This window comes from Lissotriton vulgaris, unplaced genomic scaffold (genome assembly GCF_964263255.1).
Source record: "Lissotriton vulgaris unplaced genomic scaffold, aLisVul1.2 SCAFFOLD_9393, whole genome shotgun sequence".
NCBI lineage: Eukaryota > Metazoa > Chordata > Amphibia > Caudata > Salamandridae > Lissotriton > Lissotriton vulgaris.
The window spans coordinates 9,479-37,069 of NW_028244831.1; the positions used below are offsets into that span (position 1 = coordinate 9,479).

Genomic DNA, 27,591 nt, shown 5'->3' on the forward strand with positions numbered 1-27,591 from the left:
ACCCTCAACCACTCACCATCAACCACTCACCCTCAACCACTCACCCTCAACCACTCATCCTCAACCACTCACCCTCAAACAGTCACCCTCAAACACTCCCCCTCAAACACTCACCCTCAACCACTCACCCTCAACCACTCACCCTCAACAACTCACCCTCAACCACTGTCTCTCAACATCTCACCCTCACTCACCCTCAACACCTCACCCTCAACCCCTCACCCCCAACCCTCACCCGCAACCCCTCACCTTGCACCCCTCCCCCACACCTCACCCTCAACCCCTCACCCCCAACCCTCACCCGCAACCCCTCACCTTGCACCCCTCCCCCTCATTCACCCTCCATCACCCTCAACCCCTCACCTACATCATCAACACTTCACCCTCAACACCTCACTCACCCTCAACCCCTCCCACTCACCCTCACTCACCCTCACCCTCACTCACCATCAACACCTCACCATCACTGACATTCAACCCCTCACCCTCACTAACTCTCAATGACTCAATCACCCTTACCCTCACTCACATTCAATATCTCACCCACACTAACACTGAACGCCTCACTCACCCTCACTTTTACCCTCACTCACCCTCCCTCACCCTCAACCCCTCACCCACCCTCAACCCCTCACCTTCACTCAACACCTCAGCCTTGCCCTCACTCGCCATCACCCTCAACCCCTCACCCTCAACCACTCACCCTCAATCACTCACCCTCTACCACTCACCCTCAACCACTCACCCTCAACCACTCACCCTCAACCACTCACCCTCAACCACTCACCCTCAACCACTCACCCTCAACTACTCACCCTCAACCACTCACCCTCAACCACTCACCCTCAACCACTCACCCTCAACAACTCACCCTCAACCACTCTCCCTCAACATCTCACCCTCACTCACCCTCAACACCTCACCCTCAACCCCTCACCCCCAACCCTCACCTGCAACCCCTCACCTTCCACCCCTCACCCTCACTCACCCTCCATCACCCTCAACCCCTCACCTACATCATCAACACTTCACCCTAAACACCTCACTCACCCTCAACCCCTCCCACTCACCCTCACTCACCCTCAACACCTCACCATCACTAACACTCAACCCCTCACCCTCACTAACTCTCAATGACTCAATCACCCTTACTGTCACTCGCATTCAATATCTCACCCTCAACCACTCACCCTCAACCACGCACCCTCAACCACTCACCCTCAACCACTCACCCTCAACCACTCACCCTCAACCACTCACCCTCAACCACTCACCCTCAACCACTCACCCTCAACCACTCACCCTCAACCACTGTCCCTCAACATCTCACCCTCACTCACCCTCAACACCTCACCCTCAACTCCTCACCCCCAACCCTCACCCGCAACCCCTCACCTTGCACCCCTCCCCCTCACTCACCCTCCATCACCCTCAACCCCTCACCTACATCATCAACACTTCACCCTCAACACCTCACTCACCCTCAACCACTCACCCTCAACCACTCACCCTCAACCAATCACCCTCACCCTCAACCCTCACCTACCCTCACCCTCAACACTCACCTACCCTCACCCACCCTCAACCCCTCACCCTCACTCAACACCTCAGCATCGCCCTCACTCCCCCTCACCCTCAACGTCTCATGCTATTTTTAAGGGTAACTTGGCACTGACAGTTCAAGTTGAATGACAGTAAGGTAGAAAAATTCTATAGTCACTCACCCTCAACGCCTCACCCAACATCTCACCTTGACTCACCATCAACATCTCACCCTCACTCACCCTCAAAACATCAGCCTCAATTCCTCACCTCAACCCCTCACCCTCAACGATTCACCCTCACTCACCCTCCCCACCCTCACTCACCCTCCCTCACCCTCAACCCCTCACCCACACCCTCAACACTTCACCCTACACACCTCACCCTCAGTAACTCTCAATCCCTCTATCACCCTTCCCCTCACTCACCCTCAATACCTCACCCTCACTAACACTCAACCCCTCTCTTACTTTCACTTACACTCAAGACCTCAGCCTCACCCTCACTCATCCTCACCCTCAACCCCTCATGCCACTTTTTAAGTTTAACTTTGAGTACACAGTTCAAGTCGATTTAGATTAAAGTAGAAAATGGTCTCTGGAAACGTTAAAAAACTCCTATAGTTTACATACTATGCCGTACACACACACCAACATAATTCCTAGCATTTAAAATTACCAACAGACACATTCTAGGGCCGCATCCTCATCAATGCATCACTATTTTTATACTACAAATAACAACACAACTTTGATGGCAAATAAATCAGCTCTGAACATTTCGCCACACCTATCGCTACATTTCTCTATTGCCAAACAAAATCATCGACCAACTTTCTCAGTCTCCTACTGTACTTCTATGCTGACACTCACACATTAATGGAGGCATCTGCAGCAATGTCCTGTCTTTTCATACTAAACATAAACGCCACAACTTTGATCCTGTATATTACAAGACTTACATTAAGGGACGCACCCGCAGCCAAATTCTGTATTTACAACACGTACACACACAGCCAAAATTATCCTAGCATTTACAAATACCCACAGACACATCTTTCTCATTCGCCGACTGGACGGCTCCACAGCAATGTTCAGTATTTGCATACTAAACATAAACGCCACAACTTCGGCACATCTTTCATCCTGTATATTACAAGCGTTCTATGTTTCTAAATGAAACTTTGTATACTTTACAAGCTTTAGATATTCCACTTTTTAAGGGTTACTTCGAGCAAAAAAAGTTGAACTTCAATGACAGAAACGTTAAATAAAACAGACGACAAAAAAAAAATTTTACTTTGTCAGTTCCGAGCTAACTCTTATGTGCGCTTAAGTGAGTTGGCCAGGGAAGTCTACTGGCGCGCCAATGTCGAAACTCCATTTGCATACACATTCAAACATTCACACTTCTAATTCGCGCACATCAGCTAGTGTGACTTTTCCTTGGGGCAAGGGAAGGACTGCAAGGCGGGTGTTAGCTCGAGAACAACAACAGACATCCCCCCCCCACCCCAAAATCAAGTAGAAACGTGAATTTTTTTCGCTAAACTTAAACAATCCCACTGAACGTAAATACGAACATTAGAAACGTTATTTGTTTTATCCAAACTTTTTTAGTTTACATAACCAGGCCTAGTATTTCACAATTTTGTGGGACAACGTAGTATGTAACATCGGCCTATTTTACTTCGACTCTTGTACAGACTACATATTTTCAATGTTGCCTTCAGTGGGAAAATTACGATGTTGCCTTCGTTTGGATAACCACCATATTTCTGATACACACACATTAAGGGACGCATCCGCAGCAGACTCACACTCACCCGTTTGTTTTTTTCTATTTAGTTAAGGGTAACTTTCAGCCAACCTCTCTTGCTATTTTGTTAAGGGTCACTTGCAGCACACATTTCAAGACGAATTACAGTAAGGCAGAAAATGGCGTCTGGAAACGTTTTTTTTTTAACATCATAACTCTTATACTTTAAATACAATCTACCACTGTATTTTAACATTTCGCCACACCTACTCACCACCAACCTCTCTTTCTATTTTCTTAAGGGTAACTTGCAGCCAACCTCGATTCCTACTTTGTTGACTATGGCGCTTTTACAGACTAAAGAATTTCGATGTTGACTCACTCAAACATTCAAGATTTTGCCTTCTTTTGGATAATCACCACTGTATTTTAACGTTAACACACACACATTAATGTAGGCATGCTATCACAATAAAAAACAAAAAATTGATGGCAAATACATCAGCTCAAAACATTTCGCCACAACTGTCTCAAGATTTATTGCCAGAAAACATTATGTACCATCTTCTAAATCCCCCACTCTATTTTACCGTTCCCACACACACATCAACCACTCACCCTCAACCACTCACCCTCAACCACTCACCCTCAACCACTCACCCTCACCCACTCACCGTCAACCACTCACTGTCAACCACTCACCGTCAACAACTCACCGTCAACCACTCACCCTCACCCACTCACCCTCACCCACTCACCCTCACCCACTCACCCTCACCCTCACCCACTCACCCTCACCCACTCACCCTCACCCACTTACTCTCAACCACTTGCCCTCAACAATTCTCCCTCAAACACTCACCCTCACCCACTCACCCTCACCCACTTACTCTCAACCACTTGCCCTCAACAACTCTCCCTCAAACACTCGCCCTCAACCACTCGCCCTCAACCACTCACCCTCAACCACTCACCCTCAACCACTCACCCTCAACCACTCATCCTCAACCACTCATCCTCAACCGCTCACCCTCAACCGCTCACCCTCAACTGCTCACCCTCAAACAATCACCCTCAACCACTCACCCTCAACAACTCACCCTCAACCACTCACCCTCAACAACTCAACCAACACATCACTCTCACTCACCATCAACATCTCACTCTCAAACATCTCACCCTCAACACCTCACCCTCAACGACTCACCCTCAACACTTAAAATGGCGTCTGAAAACTTTTTTTTTTTAACATCATAACTCTTATACTTTAAATACAATCTACCACTGTCTTTTCCCATTTCGCCACACCTACTCACCACCAACCTCTCTTTCTATTTTCTTAAGGGTAACTTGCAGCCAACATCGATTCCTACTTTGTTGACTATGGCGCTTTTACAGACTAAAGATTTCCGATGTTGCCTCACTCAAACATTCCCATTTTTGCCTTCTTTTGGATAATCACCACTGTATTTTAACGTTAACACACACACATTAATGTAGGCATGCTATCACAATAAAAAACAAAAGTTTGTTGGGAAATACATCAGCTCAAAACATTTCGCCACACCTGTCTCAAGATTTATTGCCTGAAAAAATTATGTACCATCTTCTAAATACCCCATTCTATTTTACCGTTCCCACACACACATCAACCACTCACCCTCAACCACTCACCCTCACCCACTCACCCTCACCCACTCACCCTCACCCACTCACCCTCACCCACTCACCCTCACCCACTCACCCTCACCCACTCACCCTCACCCACTCACCCTCACCCACTCACACTCACCCTCACCCACTCACCCTCACCCACTTACTCTCAACCACTCGCCCTCAAACACTCGCCCTCAACCACTCGCCCTCAACCACTCGCCCTCAACCACTCGCCCTCAACCACTCGCCCTCAACCACTCACCCTCTCCCACTTACTCTCAACCACTAGCCCTCAAACACTCGCCCTCAACCACTCGCCCTCAACCACTCGCCCTCAACCACTTGCCCTCAACCACTCACCCTCAACCACTCACCCTCAACCACTCATCCTCAACCACTCATCCTCAACCACTCATCCTCAACTGCTCACCCTCAACCACTCGCCCTCAACCACTCGCCCTCAACCACTCGCCCTCAACCACTCGCCCTCAACCACTCGCCTTCAACCACTCGCCCTCAACCACTCACCCTCAACCACTCATCCTCAACCACTCATCCTCAACCACTCATCCTCAACCGCTCACCCTCAACCGCTCACCCTCAACCACTCATCCTCAACCACTCATCCTCAACCGCTCACCCTCAACCGCTCACCCTCAACCACTCACCCTCAACCACTCACCCTCAACCACTCACCCTCAACCACTCACCCTCAACCACTCACCCTCAACCACTCACCCTCAACCACTCACCCTCAACCAATCACCCTCACCCTCAACCCTCACCTACCCTCACCCTCACCCTCAACACTCACCTACCCTCACCCACCCGCAACCCCTCATCCTCACTCAACACCTCAGCTTCGCCCTCACTCGCCCTAACCCTCAACGTCTCATGCTATTTTTAAGGGTAACTTGGCGCTGACAGTTCCAGTCGAATGACAGTAAGGTAGAAAAATTCTATAGTCACTCACCCTGAACGCCTCACCCAACATCTCACCTTGACTCACCATCAACATCTCACCCTCACTCACCCTGAAAACATCAGCCTCAATTCCTCACTTCAACCCCTCACCCTCAAGCATTCACCCTCACTCACCCTCCCTCACCCTCACTCACCCTCCCTCACCCACGTTCCAGTCGAATGACAGGAAGGTAGAAAAATTCTATAGTCACTCACCCTTAACGCCTCACCCAACATCTCACCTTGACTCACCATCAACATCTCACCCTCACTCACCCTTAAAACATCAGCCTCAATTCCTCTCCTCAACCCCTCACCCTCAAGCATTCACCCTCAACCACTCACCTTCAACCACTCACCCTCAACCACTCACCCTCAACCACTCACCCTCAAACAGTCACCCTCAAACATTCACCCTCAACAACTCACCCTCAACAACTCACCCTCAGCAACTCACCCTCACCCACTCACCCGCACCCAGTCGCCCTCACCATCAACCCCTCATGCTATTTTTAAGGGTAACTTACAGACTAAAGATTTTCTATGTTGCCTCACTGAAACATTTGCGATTTTGCATTTTTGGGATAATCACCACTGTATTTTAACGTTCCCACACACACATTAATGTAGGCATGCTATAACAAAAAAAAAAACCCCACTTTAATGGCAAGTACATCAGCTCAAAACATTTCGCCACACCTGTCTCTAGATTTATTTATTGGCATAAGAAAAATATGTACCATCTTCTAAATCCCCCACTCTATTTTAACGGTACCACACACACATCAACCACTCACCCTCAACCATTCACCCTCAACCATTCACCCTCAACCACTCACCCTCAACCACTCACCCTCAACCACTCACCCTCAACCACTCACCCTCAACCACTCACCCTCAAACAGTCACCCTCAAAGACTCCCCCTCAAACACTCACCCTCAACCACTCACCCTCAACCACTCACCCTCAACAACTCACCCTCAACCACTGTCCCTCAACATCTCACCCTCACTCACCCTCAACACCTCACCCTCAACCCCTCACCCCCAACCCTCACCCGCAACCCCTCACCTTGCACCCCTCCCCCACACCTCACCCTCAACCCCTCACCCCCAACCCTCACCCGCAACTCCTCACCTTGCACCCCTCCCCCTCACTCACCCTCCATCACCCTCAACCCCTCACCTACATCATCAACACTTCACCCTCAACACCTCACTCACCCTCAACCCCTCCCACTCACCCTCACTCACCCTCACCCTCACTCACCCTCAACACCTCACCATCACTGACATTCAACCCCTCACCCTCACTCACCTACCCTCACCCACCCTCAACCCCTCAACCTTACTCAACACCTCAGTCTCACCCTCACTCGCCCTCACCCTCAACGTCTCATGCTATTTTTAAGGGTAACTTGGCGCAGACAGTTCAAGTCGAATGACAGTAAGGTAGAAAAATTCTATAGTCACTCACCCTCAACGCCTCACCCAACATCTCACCTTCACTCACCATCAACATCTCACACTCATTCACCCTCAAAACATCAGCCTCAATTCCTCACCTCAACCCCTCACCCTCAACCATTCACCCTCACTCACCCTCCCTCACCCTCAACCCCTCTCCCACACTCTCAACACTTCACCCTACACACCTCACCCTCAGTAACTCTCAATACCTCAATCACCCTTCCCCTCACTCACCCTCAATACCTCACCCTCACTAACACTCAACCCCTCACTCACCCTCACTCTTACTTCCAGTTACACTCAAGACCTCAGCTTCACCCTCACTCATCCTCACCCTCAACCCCTCATGCCATTTTTAAGTGTACCTTTGAGTAGACAGTTCAAGTTGATTTACATTAAAGGATAAAATGGTGTCTGGAAACGTTAACAAAACTACTATAGTTTACATACCATGCCGTACACACACACCAACATAATTCCTAGCATTTAAAATTAACCACAAACACATTCAAGGGCCGCATCCTTAGCAATGCTCACTATTTTTATACAACAAATAACAACACAACTTTGATGGCAAATAAATCAGCTCCGAACATTTCGCCACACCTATCGCTACATTTATCAATTGGCAAACAAAATCATCGGACATCTTTTTCATTCTCATACTGTATTTCTATGGTGACAGTCACACATTAATGGAGGCATCTGCAGCAATGTCCTGTCTTTTCATACTAAACATAAACGCCACAACTTTGAGCCTGTATATTACAAGCCTTACATTAAGGGACGCACCCGCAGCGAAATTCTGTATTTACAACACGTACACACACAGCCAAAATTCCCATAGCATTTAAAAATACACACAGACACATGTAAGGGCCACTTAGGCAGCAATGTTCACTATTTTCATACTGAAACGGAAAACACAACTTTTATGGCAAATATTGCATCCGGCCTTTGACCCGTTCAGCACCACACCTGTCTTTTCATTTATTTTTTTCCAAACAAAATTATCCACCATCTTTCTCATTCACCCACTTTTTTTTTAAACGTTGCCACACACACATTAATGGACGCATCCTCGGCAATTTTAAGTATTTTCATAGTAAACCTAAACGGCACAACTTCGAGCCACTATATTACAAGAGTTGTATGTTTTTAAGTGAAACTTTGTATACTTTTGATGCTTTATATATGCCATTTTTAAGTGTAACTTCGAGCAGACAGTTGAAGTCCAATTACACTAACGTAAAAAAAAGGCCCTTTGCTTTGTGAGTTCCGAGCAAATTCTTATATGGCCTTAAGGGAGTTGCCCAGTGAAGTCTACTGGCGCGCCTATGTCGAAACTCCATCTGCATACACATTCAAACATTCACACTTCCAAGTCGCGCACATCAGCTAGTGTGACTTTTCCTTGGGGCAAGGGAAGGACTAAAAGCTTTGATCCTTTCTTAAACACAAAAAGAAAAAAAAGATTCTTGCATCGTTACCCCCTATTTAAGCAGAGGGACGGGTCACTTTAAGTCATACTCTCTTTTTACCAGCGAGGACAAAACTTCGACTTACAGAACGGCGCTGAACTTGCTGCTATCGACCAACAGCCACTGAAAAATTACGGCATTCAATCTTAGAACGTAAGTGCATGCAAGTGTTATTTCTATACATCTAAGGGACAGTATTGATATTTTTAGTTGCGTTTATTAGAACTGTTACTATATCAACATTGCACCTGTGTTAAATTATTCTGCGACATGTGTGTTTGCAAATCTTCATTTTCTATGGTAATACTTAGCAAAAGACTACGTCATTTCTAAAACAGGTCATACCTTGGTTTAAAACAACAGATACATATTGTTTTTTTTTGTTATCTCTTGTAGGTTATTGGTACGCTTTCAACATTTCCTTGATAGGGGGAAAGAAACTGCGCACCAACATATATCAAGTAAGTACAGCCAACTGTTCACTCTTCTACACAATTTTTACTTCCGTTCCTAACACTCCGACGTGGGGGCAGGGTCAGTGGTTAAGGGTCGGGTCGACAGCAACAACATAAAACTGACCATGACGTTATTCACAGTACCCTGGAGGCGAAGTGTTCGTGCACTGAGCCCTCCCGGCATACACATAATTTTGTCGCTCTCTTTCTCTCTTCGTCTCCCTCACTCTCTATAGCACACTAATCACACACACCCTGTCACATTAGGCAAAACACTGCATCTTACACTAATCACACACAGCCTGTCACATTAGGCAAAACAATGACTGCCACCCTTATACAACACGTGCAACTCCTACGCAATGTAACATCATGTCACTTCGCCACTACAGCAACAAACTTTCAGTCAGAACTTCTAATTGCACAATAATTTCCATGTAAACAGGCAACACTTTACAACATTTACGCACAATGCATTAATTCGTTGCTTTACTTGCAGTTAGTAATCCAAGTTACAAGCTGACACACAGAAACAGCCACGCGTACAACTACTAGTATTACATTTTCACTAGCACACATCCAATAACACCTTAGCCTGGATTAGCTGCCTACCCAAAAAAAAAATTGACCGTACACTTACTACACTATTCACAGGCACATTGGAACATTAGGGGGAATAGTACAGTCATAATCCGTTCTCAACACTTCGCCACACCACAACAAACTTTTCATACACACAATACACTATCAAGGGGGATTTCGCAAACACCCTCTATTACCTGGGTACTCACAATCTTTCAAGCAGGTGAAAAATGTACTGTTTACTTTGTGTACAACGACCGCATTGGTGGGGGCAATGTTAGTTGTCAAGGGTCGTGGCGACAGCAACAACATTAAAATGACCATGAGGTTAAGCACAGGACCCTGCAGCCGAAGGCTTCGTGCGCTGAGCCCTCCCGGCATACACATAATTTTATCGCTCTCTTTCTCTTTCGGTCTCCCTACATCTCTATAGCTCTCTCTCCCTCTCTATAGCTCCCCCTCCCTCTCTCCTGTCTTCCTCTGTTTCACTCTAACTGTGTTCCTCCCTCTGTCTCACTCCCCCTCTTTTCTTACACCTCTCTCCCTCCCTCTCCGTCTCCCTCCCTATCACCCTTCATCTCACTCCCTTTCTCTTCCTCTCCCTCCATTTCCCTTCCTTTCCCTAACTTTCCCTTCCTCTCTGTCTTTGTACATAACTCTCCATTTGTCTCCCATTTACTCCCTCTCTATCTTTCTACATTACTTGCACATTAACTGGTTACACCAACACTTTTCCACACCACAACTAAATTTTCATACCCACATTCCATGAACAAGGACACTTTCACACACACACTCTATTACATGCCTACTCACAATCTTTCTCTCAGGGGCAAAATTTAATGTTTACTTAGTGTCCAATGACCGCATCGGTGGGGGCAGGGTCAGTGGTTAAGGCTCGGGGCGACAGCAACAACATAAAACTGTCCATGATGTTATTCACAGTACCCTGCAGCCGAAGGCTTCGTGCACTGAGCCCTCCCGGCATAGACATAATTCTTCGCTCTCTTTCTCTCTACGTCTCCCTACCTCTCTATAGCACACTAATCACACACACCCTGTCACATTAGGAAAAACACTGCATCTTACACTAATCACACACAGCCTGTCACATTAGGCAAAACACTGACTGCCACCCTTATACAACACATGCAACTCCTACGCAATGTAACATCATAGCACTTCGCCACTACAGCACCAAACTTTCAGTCAAAAGTTCTAATTGAACATTAATTTGCACGTAAACAGGCAACACTTTACAAGATTTACGCACAATGCATTCATTCGTTCCTTTACTTGCACAGTTAGTAATCCAAGTTACAAGCTGACACACAGAAACAGCCACTCGTACAACTACTAGTATTACATTTTCACAAGCACACATCCAATAACATATTAGCCATGATTAGCTGCCTACCCCAAAAAATAATGCACCTTACACTTACTACACTATTCACAGGCACATTGGAACATTAGGGCAAATAGCACAGTCAGAATCCGTTCTCAACACTTCGCCACACCACAACAAAGTTTTCATACACTCAATCCACTATCAAGGGGACTTTCGCCCACCCCCTCTATTACATGGCTACTCACAATCTTTCAAGCAGGTTAAAAATGTACTGTTTACTTTGTGTACAAGGACCCCATCGGTGGGGGCAATGTTAGTTGTCAAGGATCGGGGCGACAGCAACAACATTAAACTGACCATGAGCTTAATCACAGGACCCTGCAGCCTAAGGCTTCGTGCACTGAGCCCTCCCGGCATACACATAACTTTCTCGCTCTCTTTCTCTTTCGGTCTCCCTACATCTCTATAGCTCTCTCTCCCTCTCTATAGCTCCCCCTCCCTCTCTCCTATCTTCCTCTGTTTCACTCCCCCTTTTTTCTTCCTCCTCTCTCCCTCCCTCTCCGTCTCCGTCCCTATCACCCTGCATCTCACTCCCTTTCTCTTCCTCTCCCTCCATTTCCCTTCCTTTCCCTAACTTTCCCTTCCTCTCTGTCTTTGTACATAACTCTCCATTTGTCTACCATTTACTCCCTCTCTATCTTTCTACATTACTTGCACACTGTGTACACTTTCAATATTACACGCACACCGCATTCATTTCATTTTCATATTCAATACAATATAGGAAGTAATCTAAGTTAGACGATGACACACACACACATTTTTCAGGACGTCTCGCACTATTAACTCTTCACGCACACACTCACTCCCTCTCCATCCCCAACAACAATTCCAAGCCAGAATTAGCTGCCTACCCAAAAAAAAATTGCCCATACACTTACTACACTAGTCACAGGCACATTACAACATTAGGGGGAATAGTACAGTCATAATCCGTTCGCAACACTTCGCCACACCACAACAAATTTTTCAGAAACACAATCCACTATCAAGGGGACTTTCGCTAACAACCTCTATTACATGGCTAATCACAATCTTTCAAGCAGGTGAAAAATGTACCGTTTACTTTGTGTCCAAGGACCGCATCGGTGGGGGCAGGGTTAGTTGTTAAGGGTCGGGGCAACAGCAACAACATTAAACAGACCATGAGGTTAATCACAGGACCCTGCAGCCGAAGGCTTCGTGCACGGAGCCCTCCCGGCATACACATAATTTTCTCGCTCTCTTTCTCTTTCGGACTCCCTACATCTCTATAGCTCTCTCTCCCTCTTTATAGCTATCCCTCCCTCTCTCCCATCTTCCTCTCTTTCACTCTAACTGTGTTCCTCCCTCTGTCTCACTCCCCCTTTTTTCTTCCTCCTCTCTCCCTCCCTCTCCGTCTCCCTCTCTATCACCCTGCATCTCACTCCCTTTCTCTTCCTCTCCCTCCATTTCCCTTCCTTTCCCTAACTTTCCCTTCCTTTCTGTCTTTGTACATAACTCTCCATTTGTCTCCCATTTACTCCCTCTCTATCTTTCTACATTACTTCCACAGTAACTGGGTACACCAACACTTCGCCACACCACAACAAAATTTTCATACACACATTCCACGAACAAGGACACTTTCACACACACACTTTATTACATGCCTACTCACAATCTTTCTCTCAGGGGCAAAATTTAATGTTTACTTAGTGTCCAATGACCGCATCGGTGGGGGCAGGGTCAGTGGTTAAGGCTCGGGGTGACAGCAACAACATAAAACTGAGCATCACTAGCCCTCAACACCTCACACACACACCCTCAACACTTCTCCTTCAACTCCTCACTCACCCTCACTCTCACTCAACACTTCAACACCTCAGCCTCACTCACCCTCAACACCTCACTCACCCACAACACCTCATTCCCACTCACCCACACTCAGCCTCATCCTTACTCACCCTCAGCTTCTCACCATCACTCACCCTCAATTTCTAAGCCTAATCTACCTTCACTCACCCTCAACCCCTCACCCTCACTCACACTCACTCACACCATCCTCACTCACCCTCATGCTCACTCACCCTCATGCTCACTCACCCTCATGCTCACTCACCCTCATGCTCACTCACCCTCATGCTCACTTACCCTCAACATGTCATCCTCACTCACCCTCACCATTACTCACCATCAAACCGTCACCCTCACTCACCCTCACCCTCACCCTCACTCACCCTCATCCCCTCCCCCTCACTCACCCTCACCCTCACCCTCACCACCTCACCTAAACAACAATCAACACCTCACCCTCACACTCACACCCTCAACATTTCATCCTCATTCACCCTCAACCCCTCACCTACACTCACCCTCTCTCTCCTTCTCTAGCTCCCCCTCCCTCTCTCTTGCCTTCCTCTTTCTCACTCTAACTTTGTTAATCCCTCTGTCTCCCTCTCCCTCTCTCTCCCTCCCTCCATCCCCGTCTCCCTTCCTATCACTCTCCCTCTCACTCCCTTTACCTTCCTCACACCTCATCCATTCTCTGATTCAATGCAACACATAACACACACACACATTTTTTAACGTCTCTCAGTATTAACTTTTCACGCACTCACTCCCTCTCTCTCTGTCCCCCTTTTCCTCCCACTCCCTCTCTCTCCCTCTATCATCTCACCCTGCCTGTGTGCCAGCCGTGGCACATACACTCACAGCAGCACTAGAGCTCTTAACAGGTCTTTAAAAGACTATTTACATGCTAATGTGTCTTTTATGGCAAAAATTCGGAGAAATATATTCTAAACAATATGTTTTTTTTCAACTTTCAGATTATTCAAACAACAACAAAAGAAACAGAAGTTAAGGTAAATACTACTTTGCCACTTCGTTTTAAAATTGTTAAAAGTTCATAACTTACAGTCCCCAAAAAAATTTTTTAGTTCACAAACCTTCTCAATTTACATTATTTGATAACAACATTTCTGTATAACTTTGAAGATGCAGAAATGCTTAAAAGCAAGTTACCATCAAGGGAATAGCAAATTTAATAGCAAATCACAAGGTAAGCAATGCTTACCAAATAGTGCTTTTGCTGTCTTGCACAATTTATGCAAGCCAGTAACTACTTGGAACTCTAATGATCTGCATTATATAATGGACCGTGGGGACGCTTTATATCTCCAAATGCATTCTATTAACAAAGAAACACTTATGCATCCAGATGACCTGCCAAGGTATATAGACCACAATCAAAAGATATATTCACTTTTGCTACGGAATGCTTACTACGGTGATGTCCTTAAACGTTTTGATAAAGCCTACCCAGATATTAGCACAGCATTAAATGTTACTATTAAGAAGCACTGTGGTGTTCTACTTTGTATGAATGTTTATGTAATAGCTATTTTCAAACATATGCAATCATACTTTGTATTTGATTCACATAGTAGGGACCATGAAGGCATGCCTCATTCAAACGGAACATGTGTTACAATTGCATTTAATTCGTTTGAAGGGCTAATTCAATATGTTATGAAACTAGCATATAACTTAAAACATCAGGCTGAGCAATGTGTCCAATTTGAATTAACACCAATAGATATAAAAGTCATTCAAAGAAAATCCTTTACAAAAGCACTTACTGTGCACAAAAAAAATAGTCAACTGCCGCAAGAAAGAAAAATTTGGGTACATACTACTGAATGTACTCCTAATCAGACGATAACATCAACATCAATGTCTTCTGATCATTTACAGAATACAAGTAAGGGAGGGAATAGCAATATCAATCATTTACCACAATTACCAGGTAATAGTAAAGCTATCCAGGGAACAAATAAACAGTCTCGGAAAAGAAAAAGGGATTCAAGTACATGTCCAACTACAGTTGTACAAAGAAAAAAAGTTAATACAGCTGAAGAAGACATTACCAACAGTCAACTAAGTGCTACTGATAATAACATACCCATCTTCACGCAGGGCCAAAGACAGAAACGAGGTCAACAAATCCATACAATCATTCGCAAATTCCACCGGGAAATATTGCATGGGCCAGAGTACATTTGTACTCTTTGCAATCAACTGTGGCATAAACAAACGTTGCTAAATATACGCAGTGTTAGCCAATCCGAAATTTTCAACAAGTGTAACATTAGTAACAAGAAAACAACTTTTATTTGTAAGACTTGCTATTATTACATTCGCAAAAACAAAATACCACCATGTTCAATTGTAAATGGCATGGGCTTCCCAAATGTACCAGTTGAATTAGAATTATATGATTTAGAAGAAAGATTAGTTTCACCTAGGATACCATTCTTACAAATTCGGAGTCTGCCACGCGGTTTTCAAAAATCATTATCAGGTGCAGTAGTTAATGTACCTGCAGATGTTATGACAACTGTTACAATTTTACCAAGGCAAATTAATGACGCCATGACAATCCCAGTGAAATTAAAAAGGAAATTAATCTATAAATCATATACACATTATGAGAATATTAGACCAAATACTGTAAAAAAGGCAGCTACATGGCTAGCGAAAAATAGTCGAATGTTTAATGAATATGGTGTTACCATTAACCCTGACTGGGAGTATATACCTCCAGAAATAGAATCTCACAATGAGACTTCTGAAACAAACAATTCATCTGATAGTTCGGACAACATAGAAGCTGGAAATTTGGATACTATGTTAACAAATGAAACTATTACTAGTAATTCGCTGAATGTGTTAAGTTTCGCTCCAGCTGAACATAACACGCCAAGAGGTTTATATGAGGATAAAGATTCAGAGTTTTTGGCTTTCCCTACTATTTTTTGTGGTGAACGAAGACCTAACAATAAGGAAAGACACATACCGGTACATTATAGTACTATTTGCCAAGCAGAGTTAAGGAGTTATGATAGAAGAGTCGCTAAATCTATTACTAATGTCTTTTTTAAACTGAAGAAATTACATATTAAGCAGATCCATGGTAAAATCAACATTTCCATCAGAAAACATTTTACAGATGGGAATAAAATAACTGCTAAAGACATTAAATGTAATATTGCCAATGTTTTACAGTTCAATGAGGGGTACAAAGTATTAAAAACTATACGCAGTTCACCTCCATATTGGGAAGGTTGCAAAAAAGATATTTTTGCTATGATAAGGCAACTTGGCATTCCCACTTTCTTTTTGACATTATCTGCTGCAGAAACAAAATGGCACCATTTAATAAATATACTATTGAGAGTTAGAAACTTACAGGAATGTACAGAGGAAGAATTCTTAAACATGTCTTGGGAAACTAAAAGTAAATTAATACAAGAAGATCCAATAACATGTGCAAGACAGTTTGACTATCAAGTTAGGAAATTCTTTAATTGTGTTTTGCTGAATGGCACTAATCCAATTGGGGAAATAGTAGACTACTTTTACAGAGTCGAATTCCAACAGAGAGGTTCTCCACATATACATGCATTACTCTGGGTAAACAAAGCACCATTGTATGGTGTTTCACCAGTGGAAGAAGTCAATAGCTTTATTGACAAATATATCACTTGTCATAAGTCTGAAAACCCTGTTTTACAACCGTTAATAAATCTACAAAGGCATGGTCACACCAAAAATTGCAGACGTAAACAGCAACGGACATGCAAATATCAATATCCCAAATATCCAATGTCAAGAACGCTCATATTAGAGCCATTAACACTGGAGGAGACAAATAACCAATGGCAAGATAATATGAAAATAATACAGGAAGCTATGAATAATACTACTTTTAATACACTTTCTTTTGAGGAATTTTTGGACTTCATTAAAATGGATGATAAAGAATATATTACTTCTATACAAACTAGCTTACAAAAAACAACTATTTTTTTAAAAAGAACACCAGCCGAATGCTTCATCAATAACTACAATAGTACTCTTTTAGAAGCTTGGCGAGCAAATATAGACTTGCAGTTTATACTAGACCCTTATGCTTGTGCAGTCTATATTATCTCATATATCAGTAAAGCGCAAAGAGGAATTAGCAAACTTCTAGCGCAAGCTGCTAAAGAGGTACCAAGCAATAGTAATATCAAAGATCAACTTAAACACATAGGGAACAAATTCCTCAACTGCACAGAAATTAGTGCTCAAGAAGCAGCATATCTAATTCTTCAAATACCATTACGGAAAAGCTCACGATCATTTGTATTTATTAATACTAGCCGTCCAGAGAAAAGAACTTATTTAATGCGTGATATCGAAACTATTAATAACTTGCCCGAAAATTCCACTGACATTCAATGTGAAAATATTATTATTAAGTACTGCAAACGGCCACAATCATTAGAGATGTGCACGTTAGCAGACTATGCGGCTAATTTCAACTATGTGAAGAAAAAAACACATGGGAAAGAAATAAATGATTGCGAAGATTTACTTGCAGAACAAAACTTTTACAGCTCAGATGAGGAAGAATTAGAAATAGAATGTAGTGACGGAAATAAACAACAACAGAAACATAATTATGATTATGCTTTAAATAAGCGCAGACAAGGGAAAATAATACGCTTTTGCAGATTTAGCAAAAATAATGAACCGGAAGAGTATTATAGAGAAATATTAATGTTGCACTATCCATGGAGGGAAGAAGAAAAAATACTAATCAACAAGGAAACTTACTATGATAGGTATCTGGAAGTTAAAACATTTGTTGACACACAACTAAAAATCTATAACAAACAGCATGGTGAACTTACAAACATTATTCATGAACAGTCTCATGAAAATGTCATTTCACCTCCTCTATCACCAACTGTGAATATACAGACAGAAGACCAAAATCCAGAACATAATAATAGATATGATTTGGCTCTAGATTTAGGAATTAGAACTACAACTGAAGAACAAAGATCAACTAACGTTCTTTTACCCAATGAAAAATACCAACAACTTATGCAAAACTTAACGGAAGAACAACTTAACTTTGTTTACCATCACTTGCATTGGTTTAAAACTACTAGCACTCCATGCTATACTTTTTGCACTGGAGGGGCTGGTGTTGGGAAAAGTTTTGTAATATCTGCACTTTATCAAACTTTACTACGCTACTATAACACTAAGGCCGGTGAAAATCCGGATAATGTTTATATCTTACTTACTGCTCCAACAGGAAAGGCTGCCCATAATATTAATGGCAAAACACTGCATAGCACTTTCAAAATACCTGTGTCGCAAAGTTTGTCTTATAAACAACTGAGTCATGAACATAGAACTGCTCTACAAATGGAAATGATGCATGTTAGAGTTGTTATTATTGATGAAATTTCAATGGTAGGCCACAATATGTTGAATTTTATACATAACAGGCTTCAAGAAATTAAATCATCTAATGAACCATTTGGAGGAATTTCTATTTTAGCCATTGGTGACTTTTACCAATTAAAACCTGTATTTGACAGATACATTTTTCAGGATTCGACACAAATGTATGGTCCTTTAAGTGCTAACTTGTGGAAAGAACATTTTAAAATTTTTGAATTAACAAAAATTATGCGCCAAAAAGAAGATCTACAATTTGCTGAATTACTAAACAGATTGAGAGAAGGCAAGCATACTGAAGAAGATATTTCACAAATTAAGCAAAGGGAAATACAACCTGATGAGACTTTATTAGAAACAATTCCATATATCATGTCAACTAATCTAGAAGTTAATGAAATTAACAAAAAGGTTTTAGAACAACATTGCAAAGATTATCCTGTCTACATAACAGTAGCAAGCGATACTGTTAGTTCTGATTTGTCTGAAAGTGTGAAAAAAACGATTCTTAAGCAACTGCCCAAAGATCCACAGAAAACAATGGGCCTTTCACATACATTACACATTGCCTTACAACTTCGTTATGATTTAAGTTGCAATGTGGATGTCAATGATGGTTTAACAAATGGCGCAACTGGTGTTGTACAATTAGTAGAATTGATTAACAATACACCTATTATTGTTTGGTTGTTATTTGACAATCCCACTATAGGAGAAACAACCAGACAACAATATAAACACTTATTTCATTCACAAACACAAAATACATGGACACCAATACATGCTATAGCTAGACATTTCCAATACACTAAGAAATTTATTACCATTATACGGAAGCAATTTCCTTTACGCCAAGCATCAGCACGCACTATACATCGCACACAAGGTGCAACTCTTGAACCACTTTATATACATTTTAATAACAGCAAGATTCATCATTTGCATTATGTTGCTATTAGCAGGGCAAAATCAATACAAAATGTCTATGTACACAATTTTGATGAGCGTAAAATTGTAGTACATCCACAAGTTAATGAGGAAATGCACAGATTAAGGACAGAAATGCCACTTGAAATACATATCCCACAGTTACATACATACAGTGCACATTTCAATATCATTGCACACAATATAAGATCACTACAGAAAAATTTTTCATCTATGGTAGCGGATAGGAATATATTACAAGCAGACATTATTTGCTTAACTGAGATCAACACTACAAGAAATGCTACAGCTAATGATTTCAGTATAGAACAATATCATCACATTATATTTGATAAATTTCATACATACAACACAAACCATGGAATGATTATGTACTACAAAAAAGATTTATTTATATTGCCTATTTATGAGACACTTGAAGGGATAGACATTTTACATTTTACTCTACAGATTGATAACACAGATTACCTTATTATTATTTTATACAAACCACCCCTAAAAATTATAACTTCTCTTTTTGATTTCATCACTAATATTACGGATTTTTACCCCATGCACAAATTGATTATTATAGGGGATTTCAATGTGGATGTATCTCAAACAAATGCAAACAGCAAGCAATTACTTGGATTCTTTGAAACAAAATTACAATGTCAACAACTCATTAACAGTTACACAACTAACTACCAATCCATTTTAGATCATATATATACAAATGACCAACTACACAACTATGGTACTTTAGAATGCTATTACAGTGATCATAAACCAATATGGGTTTGTATTTAACATGTTATATCACATTTTCTATTTCAGATGATGTCTATTGAAGAAATAATGAACATTAATACTGATGACAACAAACCATACCAGAAACCAATAAGAGTTAATGTCATCAGCTGCTCAGGGAAAACTACGTACAAAAATGCTAAACAAGAGCAGAAAATTTTATTCCATTTGGCTTTAGCAGATAAAACTGGAACAATTAAATGTACTTGTTACCAAGAAAATTTATATGAGCAAACGAAAATAAACTGTGGACTACTGATACGGAACTTTATTCTCAAAAACAAAACAATTTTAATTACAAAACAAACTAAAGTAACCAAATTTCCCGCAATGACAATCGAGGAGGGCCTGATCCAACAAGCAAACAACATTTTGCATCCGCCTGCACCATCGGCTTCTCCCATCAAGGAAATAAAACGGGCAAGTCTAAAAAGCCTGATGACCGTTTCAGGGACAATAATTGCCGTAAGTATGAACACAAACATGTTATCATGTCAACTAAAAAAAAATATTGTCTTGCAGTGGAAGAGTTGGACTTATTAGGATTGTAAATGACATATCTTATGTATTTGTGCTTTTTCGAAATTGCAAGTATAAATAGTCTGATGACTGTTTCAGGGACAATATGTGCCAGATGTATCAACACAAACATGTCATCATGTCTAGTACAAAAATGCATAGTTGGCTTACACACAAATTACACATTTAGGGGCCCGGTGTAGGTAGCCCTTTAGCGATCCCAATCGGCCAAAAAAAAAAAATTTTGGCCCGTTTCACATCGGTAAAGGGCTATTGAGATGTAGGGGCACATTTTAGGTAACTTTAGCAAATCTGTTTATTAACCCAAACGGTAGATTTACAGAATCAATAAAATTAACTGAAATGTAATGTAGGTAGGCAATGTACCTTCTGTACATGGCTTACACAATCGGTATTTTACCATGGAATACAAATCCAGGGTAAAATACCTATGGCATGTGACAGGCAGACCTGCCCTTACAGCAGGTATGCTTGCCACATGGCACCTGTGCCTTTTTTGGCGGGGCAGGAGGGTGTCAAAGTGACACCACCTGCACCCTTCATAATTCTTTAATTACAGATTCAGTAAATACCGATTCGGTAATGCCTAATCATTCCTATGTCCTTCAAAACCCATATGAATTAATGCGCATTACCTATTCGCTATTTACCGATTTGGTAATTAAAGATTTGTTAAGGATTCTGTAATGAATCCAGATGTTGGTACCTACATACAAAAATGGGATTTACCTACATCGGGCCCTTAGGAACTTCACGGACAACATCAAAAAAGCTTGCATTAGACACTCTTTCACACTCTTTCACACTATGTATAAAGGGATAGTTTTGAGATATATAATATGTGAGTACTTTGGGGTATAGTACAAATTCAAGTACTCTCCACAATGACAATTTTTACTAAAAAAAAATTGCACTATGGTAGAAAGTATGTTCATTTGGGTCGTGAAATATAATACATTATATTACCAGTGATACAATGCACTACTACTATGTTTTTTTACTGTCACTATTTTGTAGAATTGTTCTTTTTGTGTTTAACAAAAGTACGCAAATACTGTCTTTACATCAATGCCTCACCCTCAGTCAACATCACTCACCCTCAACACCCAACTCTCACTCTCACTCAACACCTCACCCTCAACAATTCAATTTTAATGCCTCACTCACCCTCAATCTCACTCACATGACATCACCCTCAACACCTCCTCCTCACTCAGCCTCAATCACCCTCACTAGCCCTCAACACCTCCCACTCTAAAACTCTACCCTTCTCCCTCAAATACTCACTCACTCTCACTCAACACCTCAACACCTCAGCCTCACAATCAACATCAATGACTCACCCTCACTTAGCATCATCCGTACTCACCCTCAACTTCTCACCCTCAATAACTCTCAACACCTCACCCTCATTCACACACAACACCTCACACTCAACAATTCACCCTTAATGCCTCACTCAGCCTTAATCTCAATCACCCTCAATCACCCTCAACACCTCTCACTCAATCACCCTCACTCACCCTCACTCTCCCTCAACACCTCCCCCTCAAAAAGTCAACACTTCTCACTCAACTCCTCAGTCACCCTCACTCTCACTCAACACCTCAACACCTCAGCCTCAACATCAACACCTCACCCTCACTCAATTAATCACCCTCACTCACCCACACTCACACTCATCCTTACTCACCTTCAACTTCTCACATTCAATCTTTCACCCTCAACACTCCCTCACTCTCACTCACCCTCAACGCCTCACCCTAACTCTGCCTCAATCACACTCACCCTCACGTAACACCTCGTCCTCACTCACCCTCAACCCCACTCTCACTCACCCTAACACTCAACACCTCACCCTCAATAACTCACCCTCACCCACACCCTCACTCATGTCATCAGGTCTACTAAAAATATGCATACTTGCCTTACTCAGCCTCACTCACACTCACGCTCATCGTTACTCACCCTCAACTTCTCACCCTCACTCACCTTCAAACTCTCACCCTCACCCTCTCACCCTCACCCACCCTCATTTACATTCAACCTCACCCTCACGTAACGCCTCATCCTCACTCACCCTCACTCCCCATCAACTCCTCACACTCAACACCTCACCATCACACTCACTTATGTCATCATGTCTACTTAAAAAATGCATAGTTCACTTACACACACATTACACCTTTAGTAACTTCAAAAACTAACTGGACACATTTTTCATTATGCACTCTTCACACATAGTAGCAAGTACAACTTTTGAAAAATATAAGATGCCAGTGCTTTGGTGTATACTACAAAAAAAAGTACTATGTACAAGGCCATTTTTTACAAGAAACATTTCAATCTTTTAGAAAGGAGGTTCATTTGGGTCGTTAAATATGATACATTATATAGCCTTTCAGACAATGCACTAGTAATATCTGTTTTTACAATCACTATTTAATAGAATGCTTTCTTTTTGTGTAGGAAGAGGACGCAAAAACGGTGTTTATCAATGGGCAAGATACCCCACTCAAATCCATTACAATAAAAGATGCAACTGATGATATAAAAGTGACACTGTGGAGAGAAGCGTCACTATTTAAAATACATCTTGGGAAATATGTGACCCTGACTCATGTCACTGTACATGAATTCAATTGCCAAAAAATATTGAATACAACGCGCCATAGCAAAATGGAGGTAAGCACAACGAACAAACAAAGTTTTGCAATTATCTCTTTTCAGCCACTCTTGGAATTGCACCCAGTCTTGCCCTTTCACCCACTCTGCCCCTTCCACCCACTCTGGACATTTTACCCACTCTGGACATTTCAGCCACTTGGGACCTTTCGCCCATTCGGGAGCTTTCACCCACTCGGGAGCTTTCACCCACTCGGAACCTTTCAACAACTCTGGCTCTTTCACACACTCTAGGCCTATCACCCAATCTAGACTTATCACCCACTCTAGACTTATCACCCACTCTCATACTCACTCACCCTCAACAACTCACCATCAACACCTCACCCTCATACTCACTCACCCTCAACTCCTCACGCTCAATCACCCTCACTCACCGTCAACACACTATCACACTACAACAACAAACAAATACTTACCACCACAGCAACACTTAACTCACCCTCAACACCTCACCCTTAACTCCTCACTCAACCTCAATCTCAATCATCATCAATCACCTTCAACATCTCACACTCAACACCACTCTCATACTCACTCACCCTCACAACATCACCCTCATTTACACTCACTTACCGTCAACACACTATCACACTACAACTACAAAAAAACACTTACTACCACAACAACACTTCACTCACCCTAAACACCTCACCCTTAACTCCTCACTCTCACTCATCCTCAATCACCCTCAACACCTCACCCTCACTCACCCTCAACGCCTCAGCCACACTCACCCTGACACTCAGCTTCTCACCCTCAGCCTCAACACCTCACTCTCACTCACACTCAACGCCTCACCCTCAGTCAATCTCAACACATCACTCAACATCACTCTCACTCATCCTCAATCACACTCAACACCTCACTCTCAACACCTCACTCACCCTCAGCCCCTCACCCTCACTCACTCTCAACTCCTCACCCTCACTCATCCTCACTCACCCTCAACACCTCCCCCTCATTCTCACTCACTCTCACTCTCACTCACCCTCATACTCACTCATCCTCAACACACTATCACACTACAACCACACCAAAACTTAGCACCACAACACCACTTCAATCACGCTCAAAACATCCCCATCAGCCCCTTACTTACCCTCACTCTCACTCATCCTCAAACACTGACTCACCCTCAATCTCACTCACCCTCAACGCCTCACCCTCACTCACCCTCAACATCTCACCCTCACTCACCCTCAACACACTATGACACTACAACCACACAAAAAAATTATTACCACCACCTATCACCCAGTCTCGACCTATCACCCACTCAAACTCTATCAACAACTGGGACCCTTTCACCTACTCAGTCCATTTCACCCAATGTGTCCCTTTCAACAAGTCTGTCCCTTTCAACCACTATAGGGCTTACACAAAAAATAAAGTATACACATTTTAAAAATAATTATTGCTTTCCTTTTCTCTCAACAGGTAACAGCCCCACCAGAGGAAAAGATGGACATTCTAATTTATGGTGTTGAAAGCTCTACTGAGCAAACAAGTATCATCACAATAAAAGTGACAAACACAGACGAATTGCAATCGATGCCCATCGAAAACGAGATCTTAATTAAATGGTTTATGTTAGATGAGGACGTTGAGAACATCGGAGATGCCCTTGTCCATTTTTTGCCACAAAATTTTGAAGTTGTATTTTGTAATGGGCAAATCATAAAGATTCTTAAAGAAAAAGACGATGAAATATGTTCTGAGTAAATTTTGCATGTTGCCAGGATATCTTTTTTTTGTACAAAGTTAAACAATAAATATTTGTGTTTTTTTATAAAAAATAAACAAGTGTGTAATACAAATTTTACTACTTATATGGTGATTTTTTCTATTCCAAAGGCAAATTATAACTAAGACACTCCATTTATACAACATAGTCACACCCACATACAAGATTTAGCCAATCGATTTGACATTAGAAAAACATATACAAAATACACATACTTTGTAGCTTACACGCACTACAGTATTATGTATGAATGAGACTGTTGAGCTAAAGACGCCTGTGCTGGTGCTGAGTTATGCTGTGTTGTTGAGCAATGTTACTGTGGGGGGCCGAATGTTAAGGTGGTATTGATGCGTGTTCCATTGGTGGACATCACAAATTAGGTTGTTGGGAGAAGTGCAACTGTTGTTGGAATGAGTTATGCTGTGGTGGTAATAGTTGAACACTAACACAGCACAACTCATCATCAACACTTCACAACTACAGCATTAGGAAGCACCTCACTAACAACACTCATCAACACACCAACATCACTCTACACCACTGCAACAGCATCAATCTACCACAACAACATACACAAATACTAACACACTTTACAATAACGAGTCACACATGCAAAACACTCACATTTGTCAATAACACCCTCTCTCACACTCACTCACCCTCAACTCATCACCCACCCTGAATTACACTCACTCACCCTCAACACCTCACACTCACTCTCCCTCAACACCTCATCCTCACTCACCCTCAACACATCACCATCACCCTCACCCACCTTCACTCACCATCAACACCTCACCCTCACTCACCCTCCACCCTGCACCCTCAAACACTCAATCACCCTCGCTCTCAACACCTCTCCCTCAACGCATCACCCTTAACCCCTCACTCACCCTCAACGCCTCACCAACACTCACCCTCAGCCCCTCACCCTCACCTACAACACGTCACTCTCACTCACCCTCAACACCTCACCCACAACAACTCATCATCAACACATCACTCACCCTCACTCTCACTCATCCTCAGTACTCTCAACACCTCACCCTCAATATCCACTCACCCTCAGTACCTCACCCTCACTCACCCTCAACTCCTCACCCTCAACACCTCACCCACACTCATCCTCACTCACCCTCAAAAACTCACCATCAACACCTCACCCTCATACTCACTCACCCTCAACACCTCATCCTCATTTACCCTCACTCACCGTCAACACACTATCACACTACAACAACAAACAAATAGTTACCAACACAGCAACACTTCACTCACCCTCACTTCACTCACCCTCAACACCTCACCCTTAACTCCGCACTCACCCTCAATCTCAATCATCATCAATCACCCTCTACACCTCACACTCAACAAATCACTCTCATACTCACTCACCCTCACTCACCCTCACTCACACTCAAAACATCACCCTCATTCACCCTCACTCATCGTCAACACACTATCACACTACAACTATAAACAAACACTTACCACAACAGCAACACTTCACTCACCCTAAACAACTCACCCTTTACTCCTCACTCACACTCACTCTCACTCATCAACAATAACGCTCAATACCTCACCCTCACTCAGCCTCAACGCCTCACCCACACTCACACCCTCACCCTCAGAACCTCACTCTCTATCATCCTCAATGCCTCACCCTCAACGCCTCACCCACTCACCCACAGCTCCTCACCCTCAGCCTCAACACCTCACCATCAATGCCTCACCCTCAGTCAACATCAACACATCACACACCCTCACTATCACTCATCCTCAATCACACTCAACACCTCACCCTCAACACCTCACTCACCCTCAGCCTCTCACCCTCACTCACCCTCAATTCCTCACCCTCACTCATCCTCACTCACCATCAACAACTCCCCCTCATTCTCACTCACTCTCACCCTCACTCACCCTCATACTCACTCACCCTCAACACACTATCACACTACAAACACACACAATGCCTCACCCTCAACGCCTCACCCACACTCACCCTCAGCCTCAACACCTCACCCTCACTCACCCTCAACGCCTCACCCTAAGTCAATCTCAACACATCACTCACCCACACTATCACTCATCCTCAATCACACTCAACACCTCACCCTCAACACCTCACTCACCCTCATCCTCTCACCCTCACTCACCCTCAACTCCTCACCCTCACTCACCATCAACACCTCACCCTCAGTCTCACTCACTCTCACCCTCACTCACCCTCAACACACTATCACACTACAACAACACACAAACAATTACCACCACAACACCACTTCAATCACGCAC

The 27,591-nt window shown here is 43.0% G+C and overlaps 1 protein-coding gene across 1 annotated transcript; it reads left to right on the forward strand.

The window, feature by feature from the left end:
• Positions 1 to 9,266: 9,266 nt before the first annotated feature.
• Positions 9,267 to 25,264, forward strand: LOC147666708 (uncharacterized; the record flags this gene model as incomplete). Its single annotated transcript, XM_086948945.1, has 5 exons — positions 9,267 to 9,331; positions 14,108 to 14,143; positions 20,346 to 20,783; positions 23,328 to 23,543; positions 24,984 to 25,264. Coding segments are annotated over 5 exons (1,036 nt in total), but the record flags the coding sequence as incomplete, so codon positions are not given.
• Between the last annotated feature and the right edge of the window lie 2,327 nt (positions 25,265 to 27,591).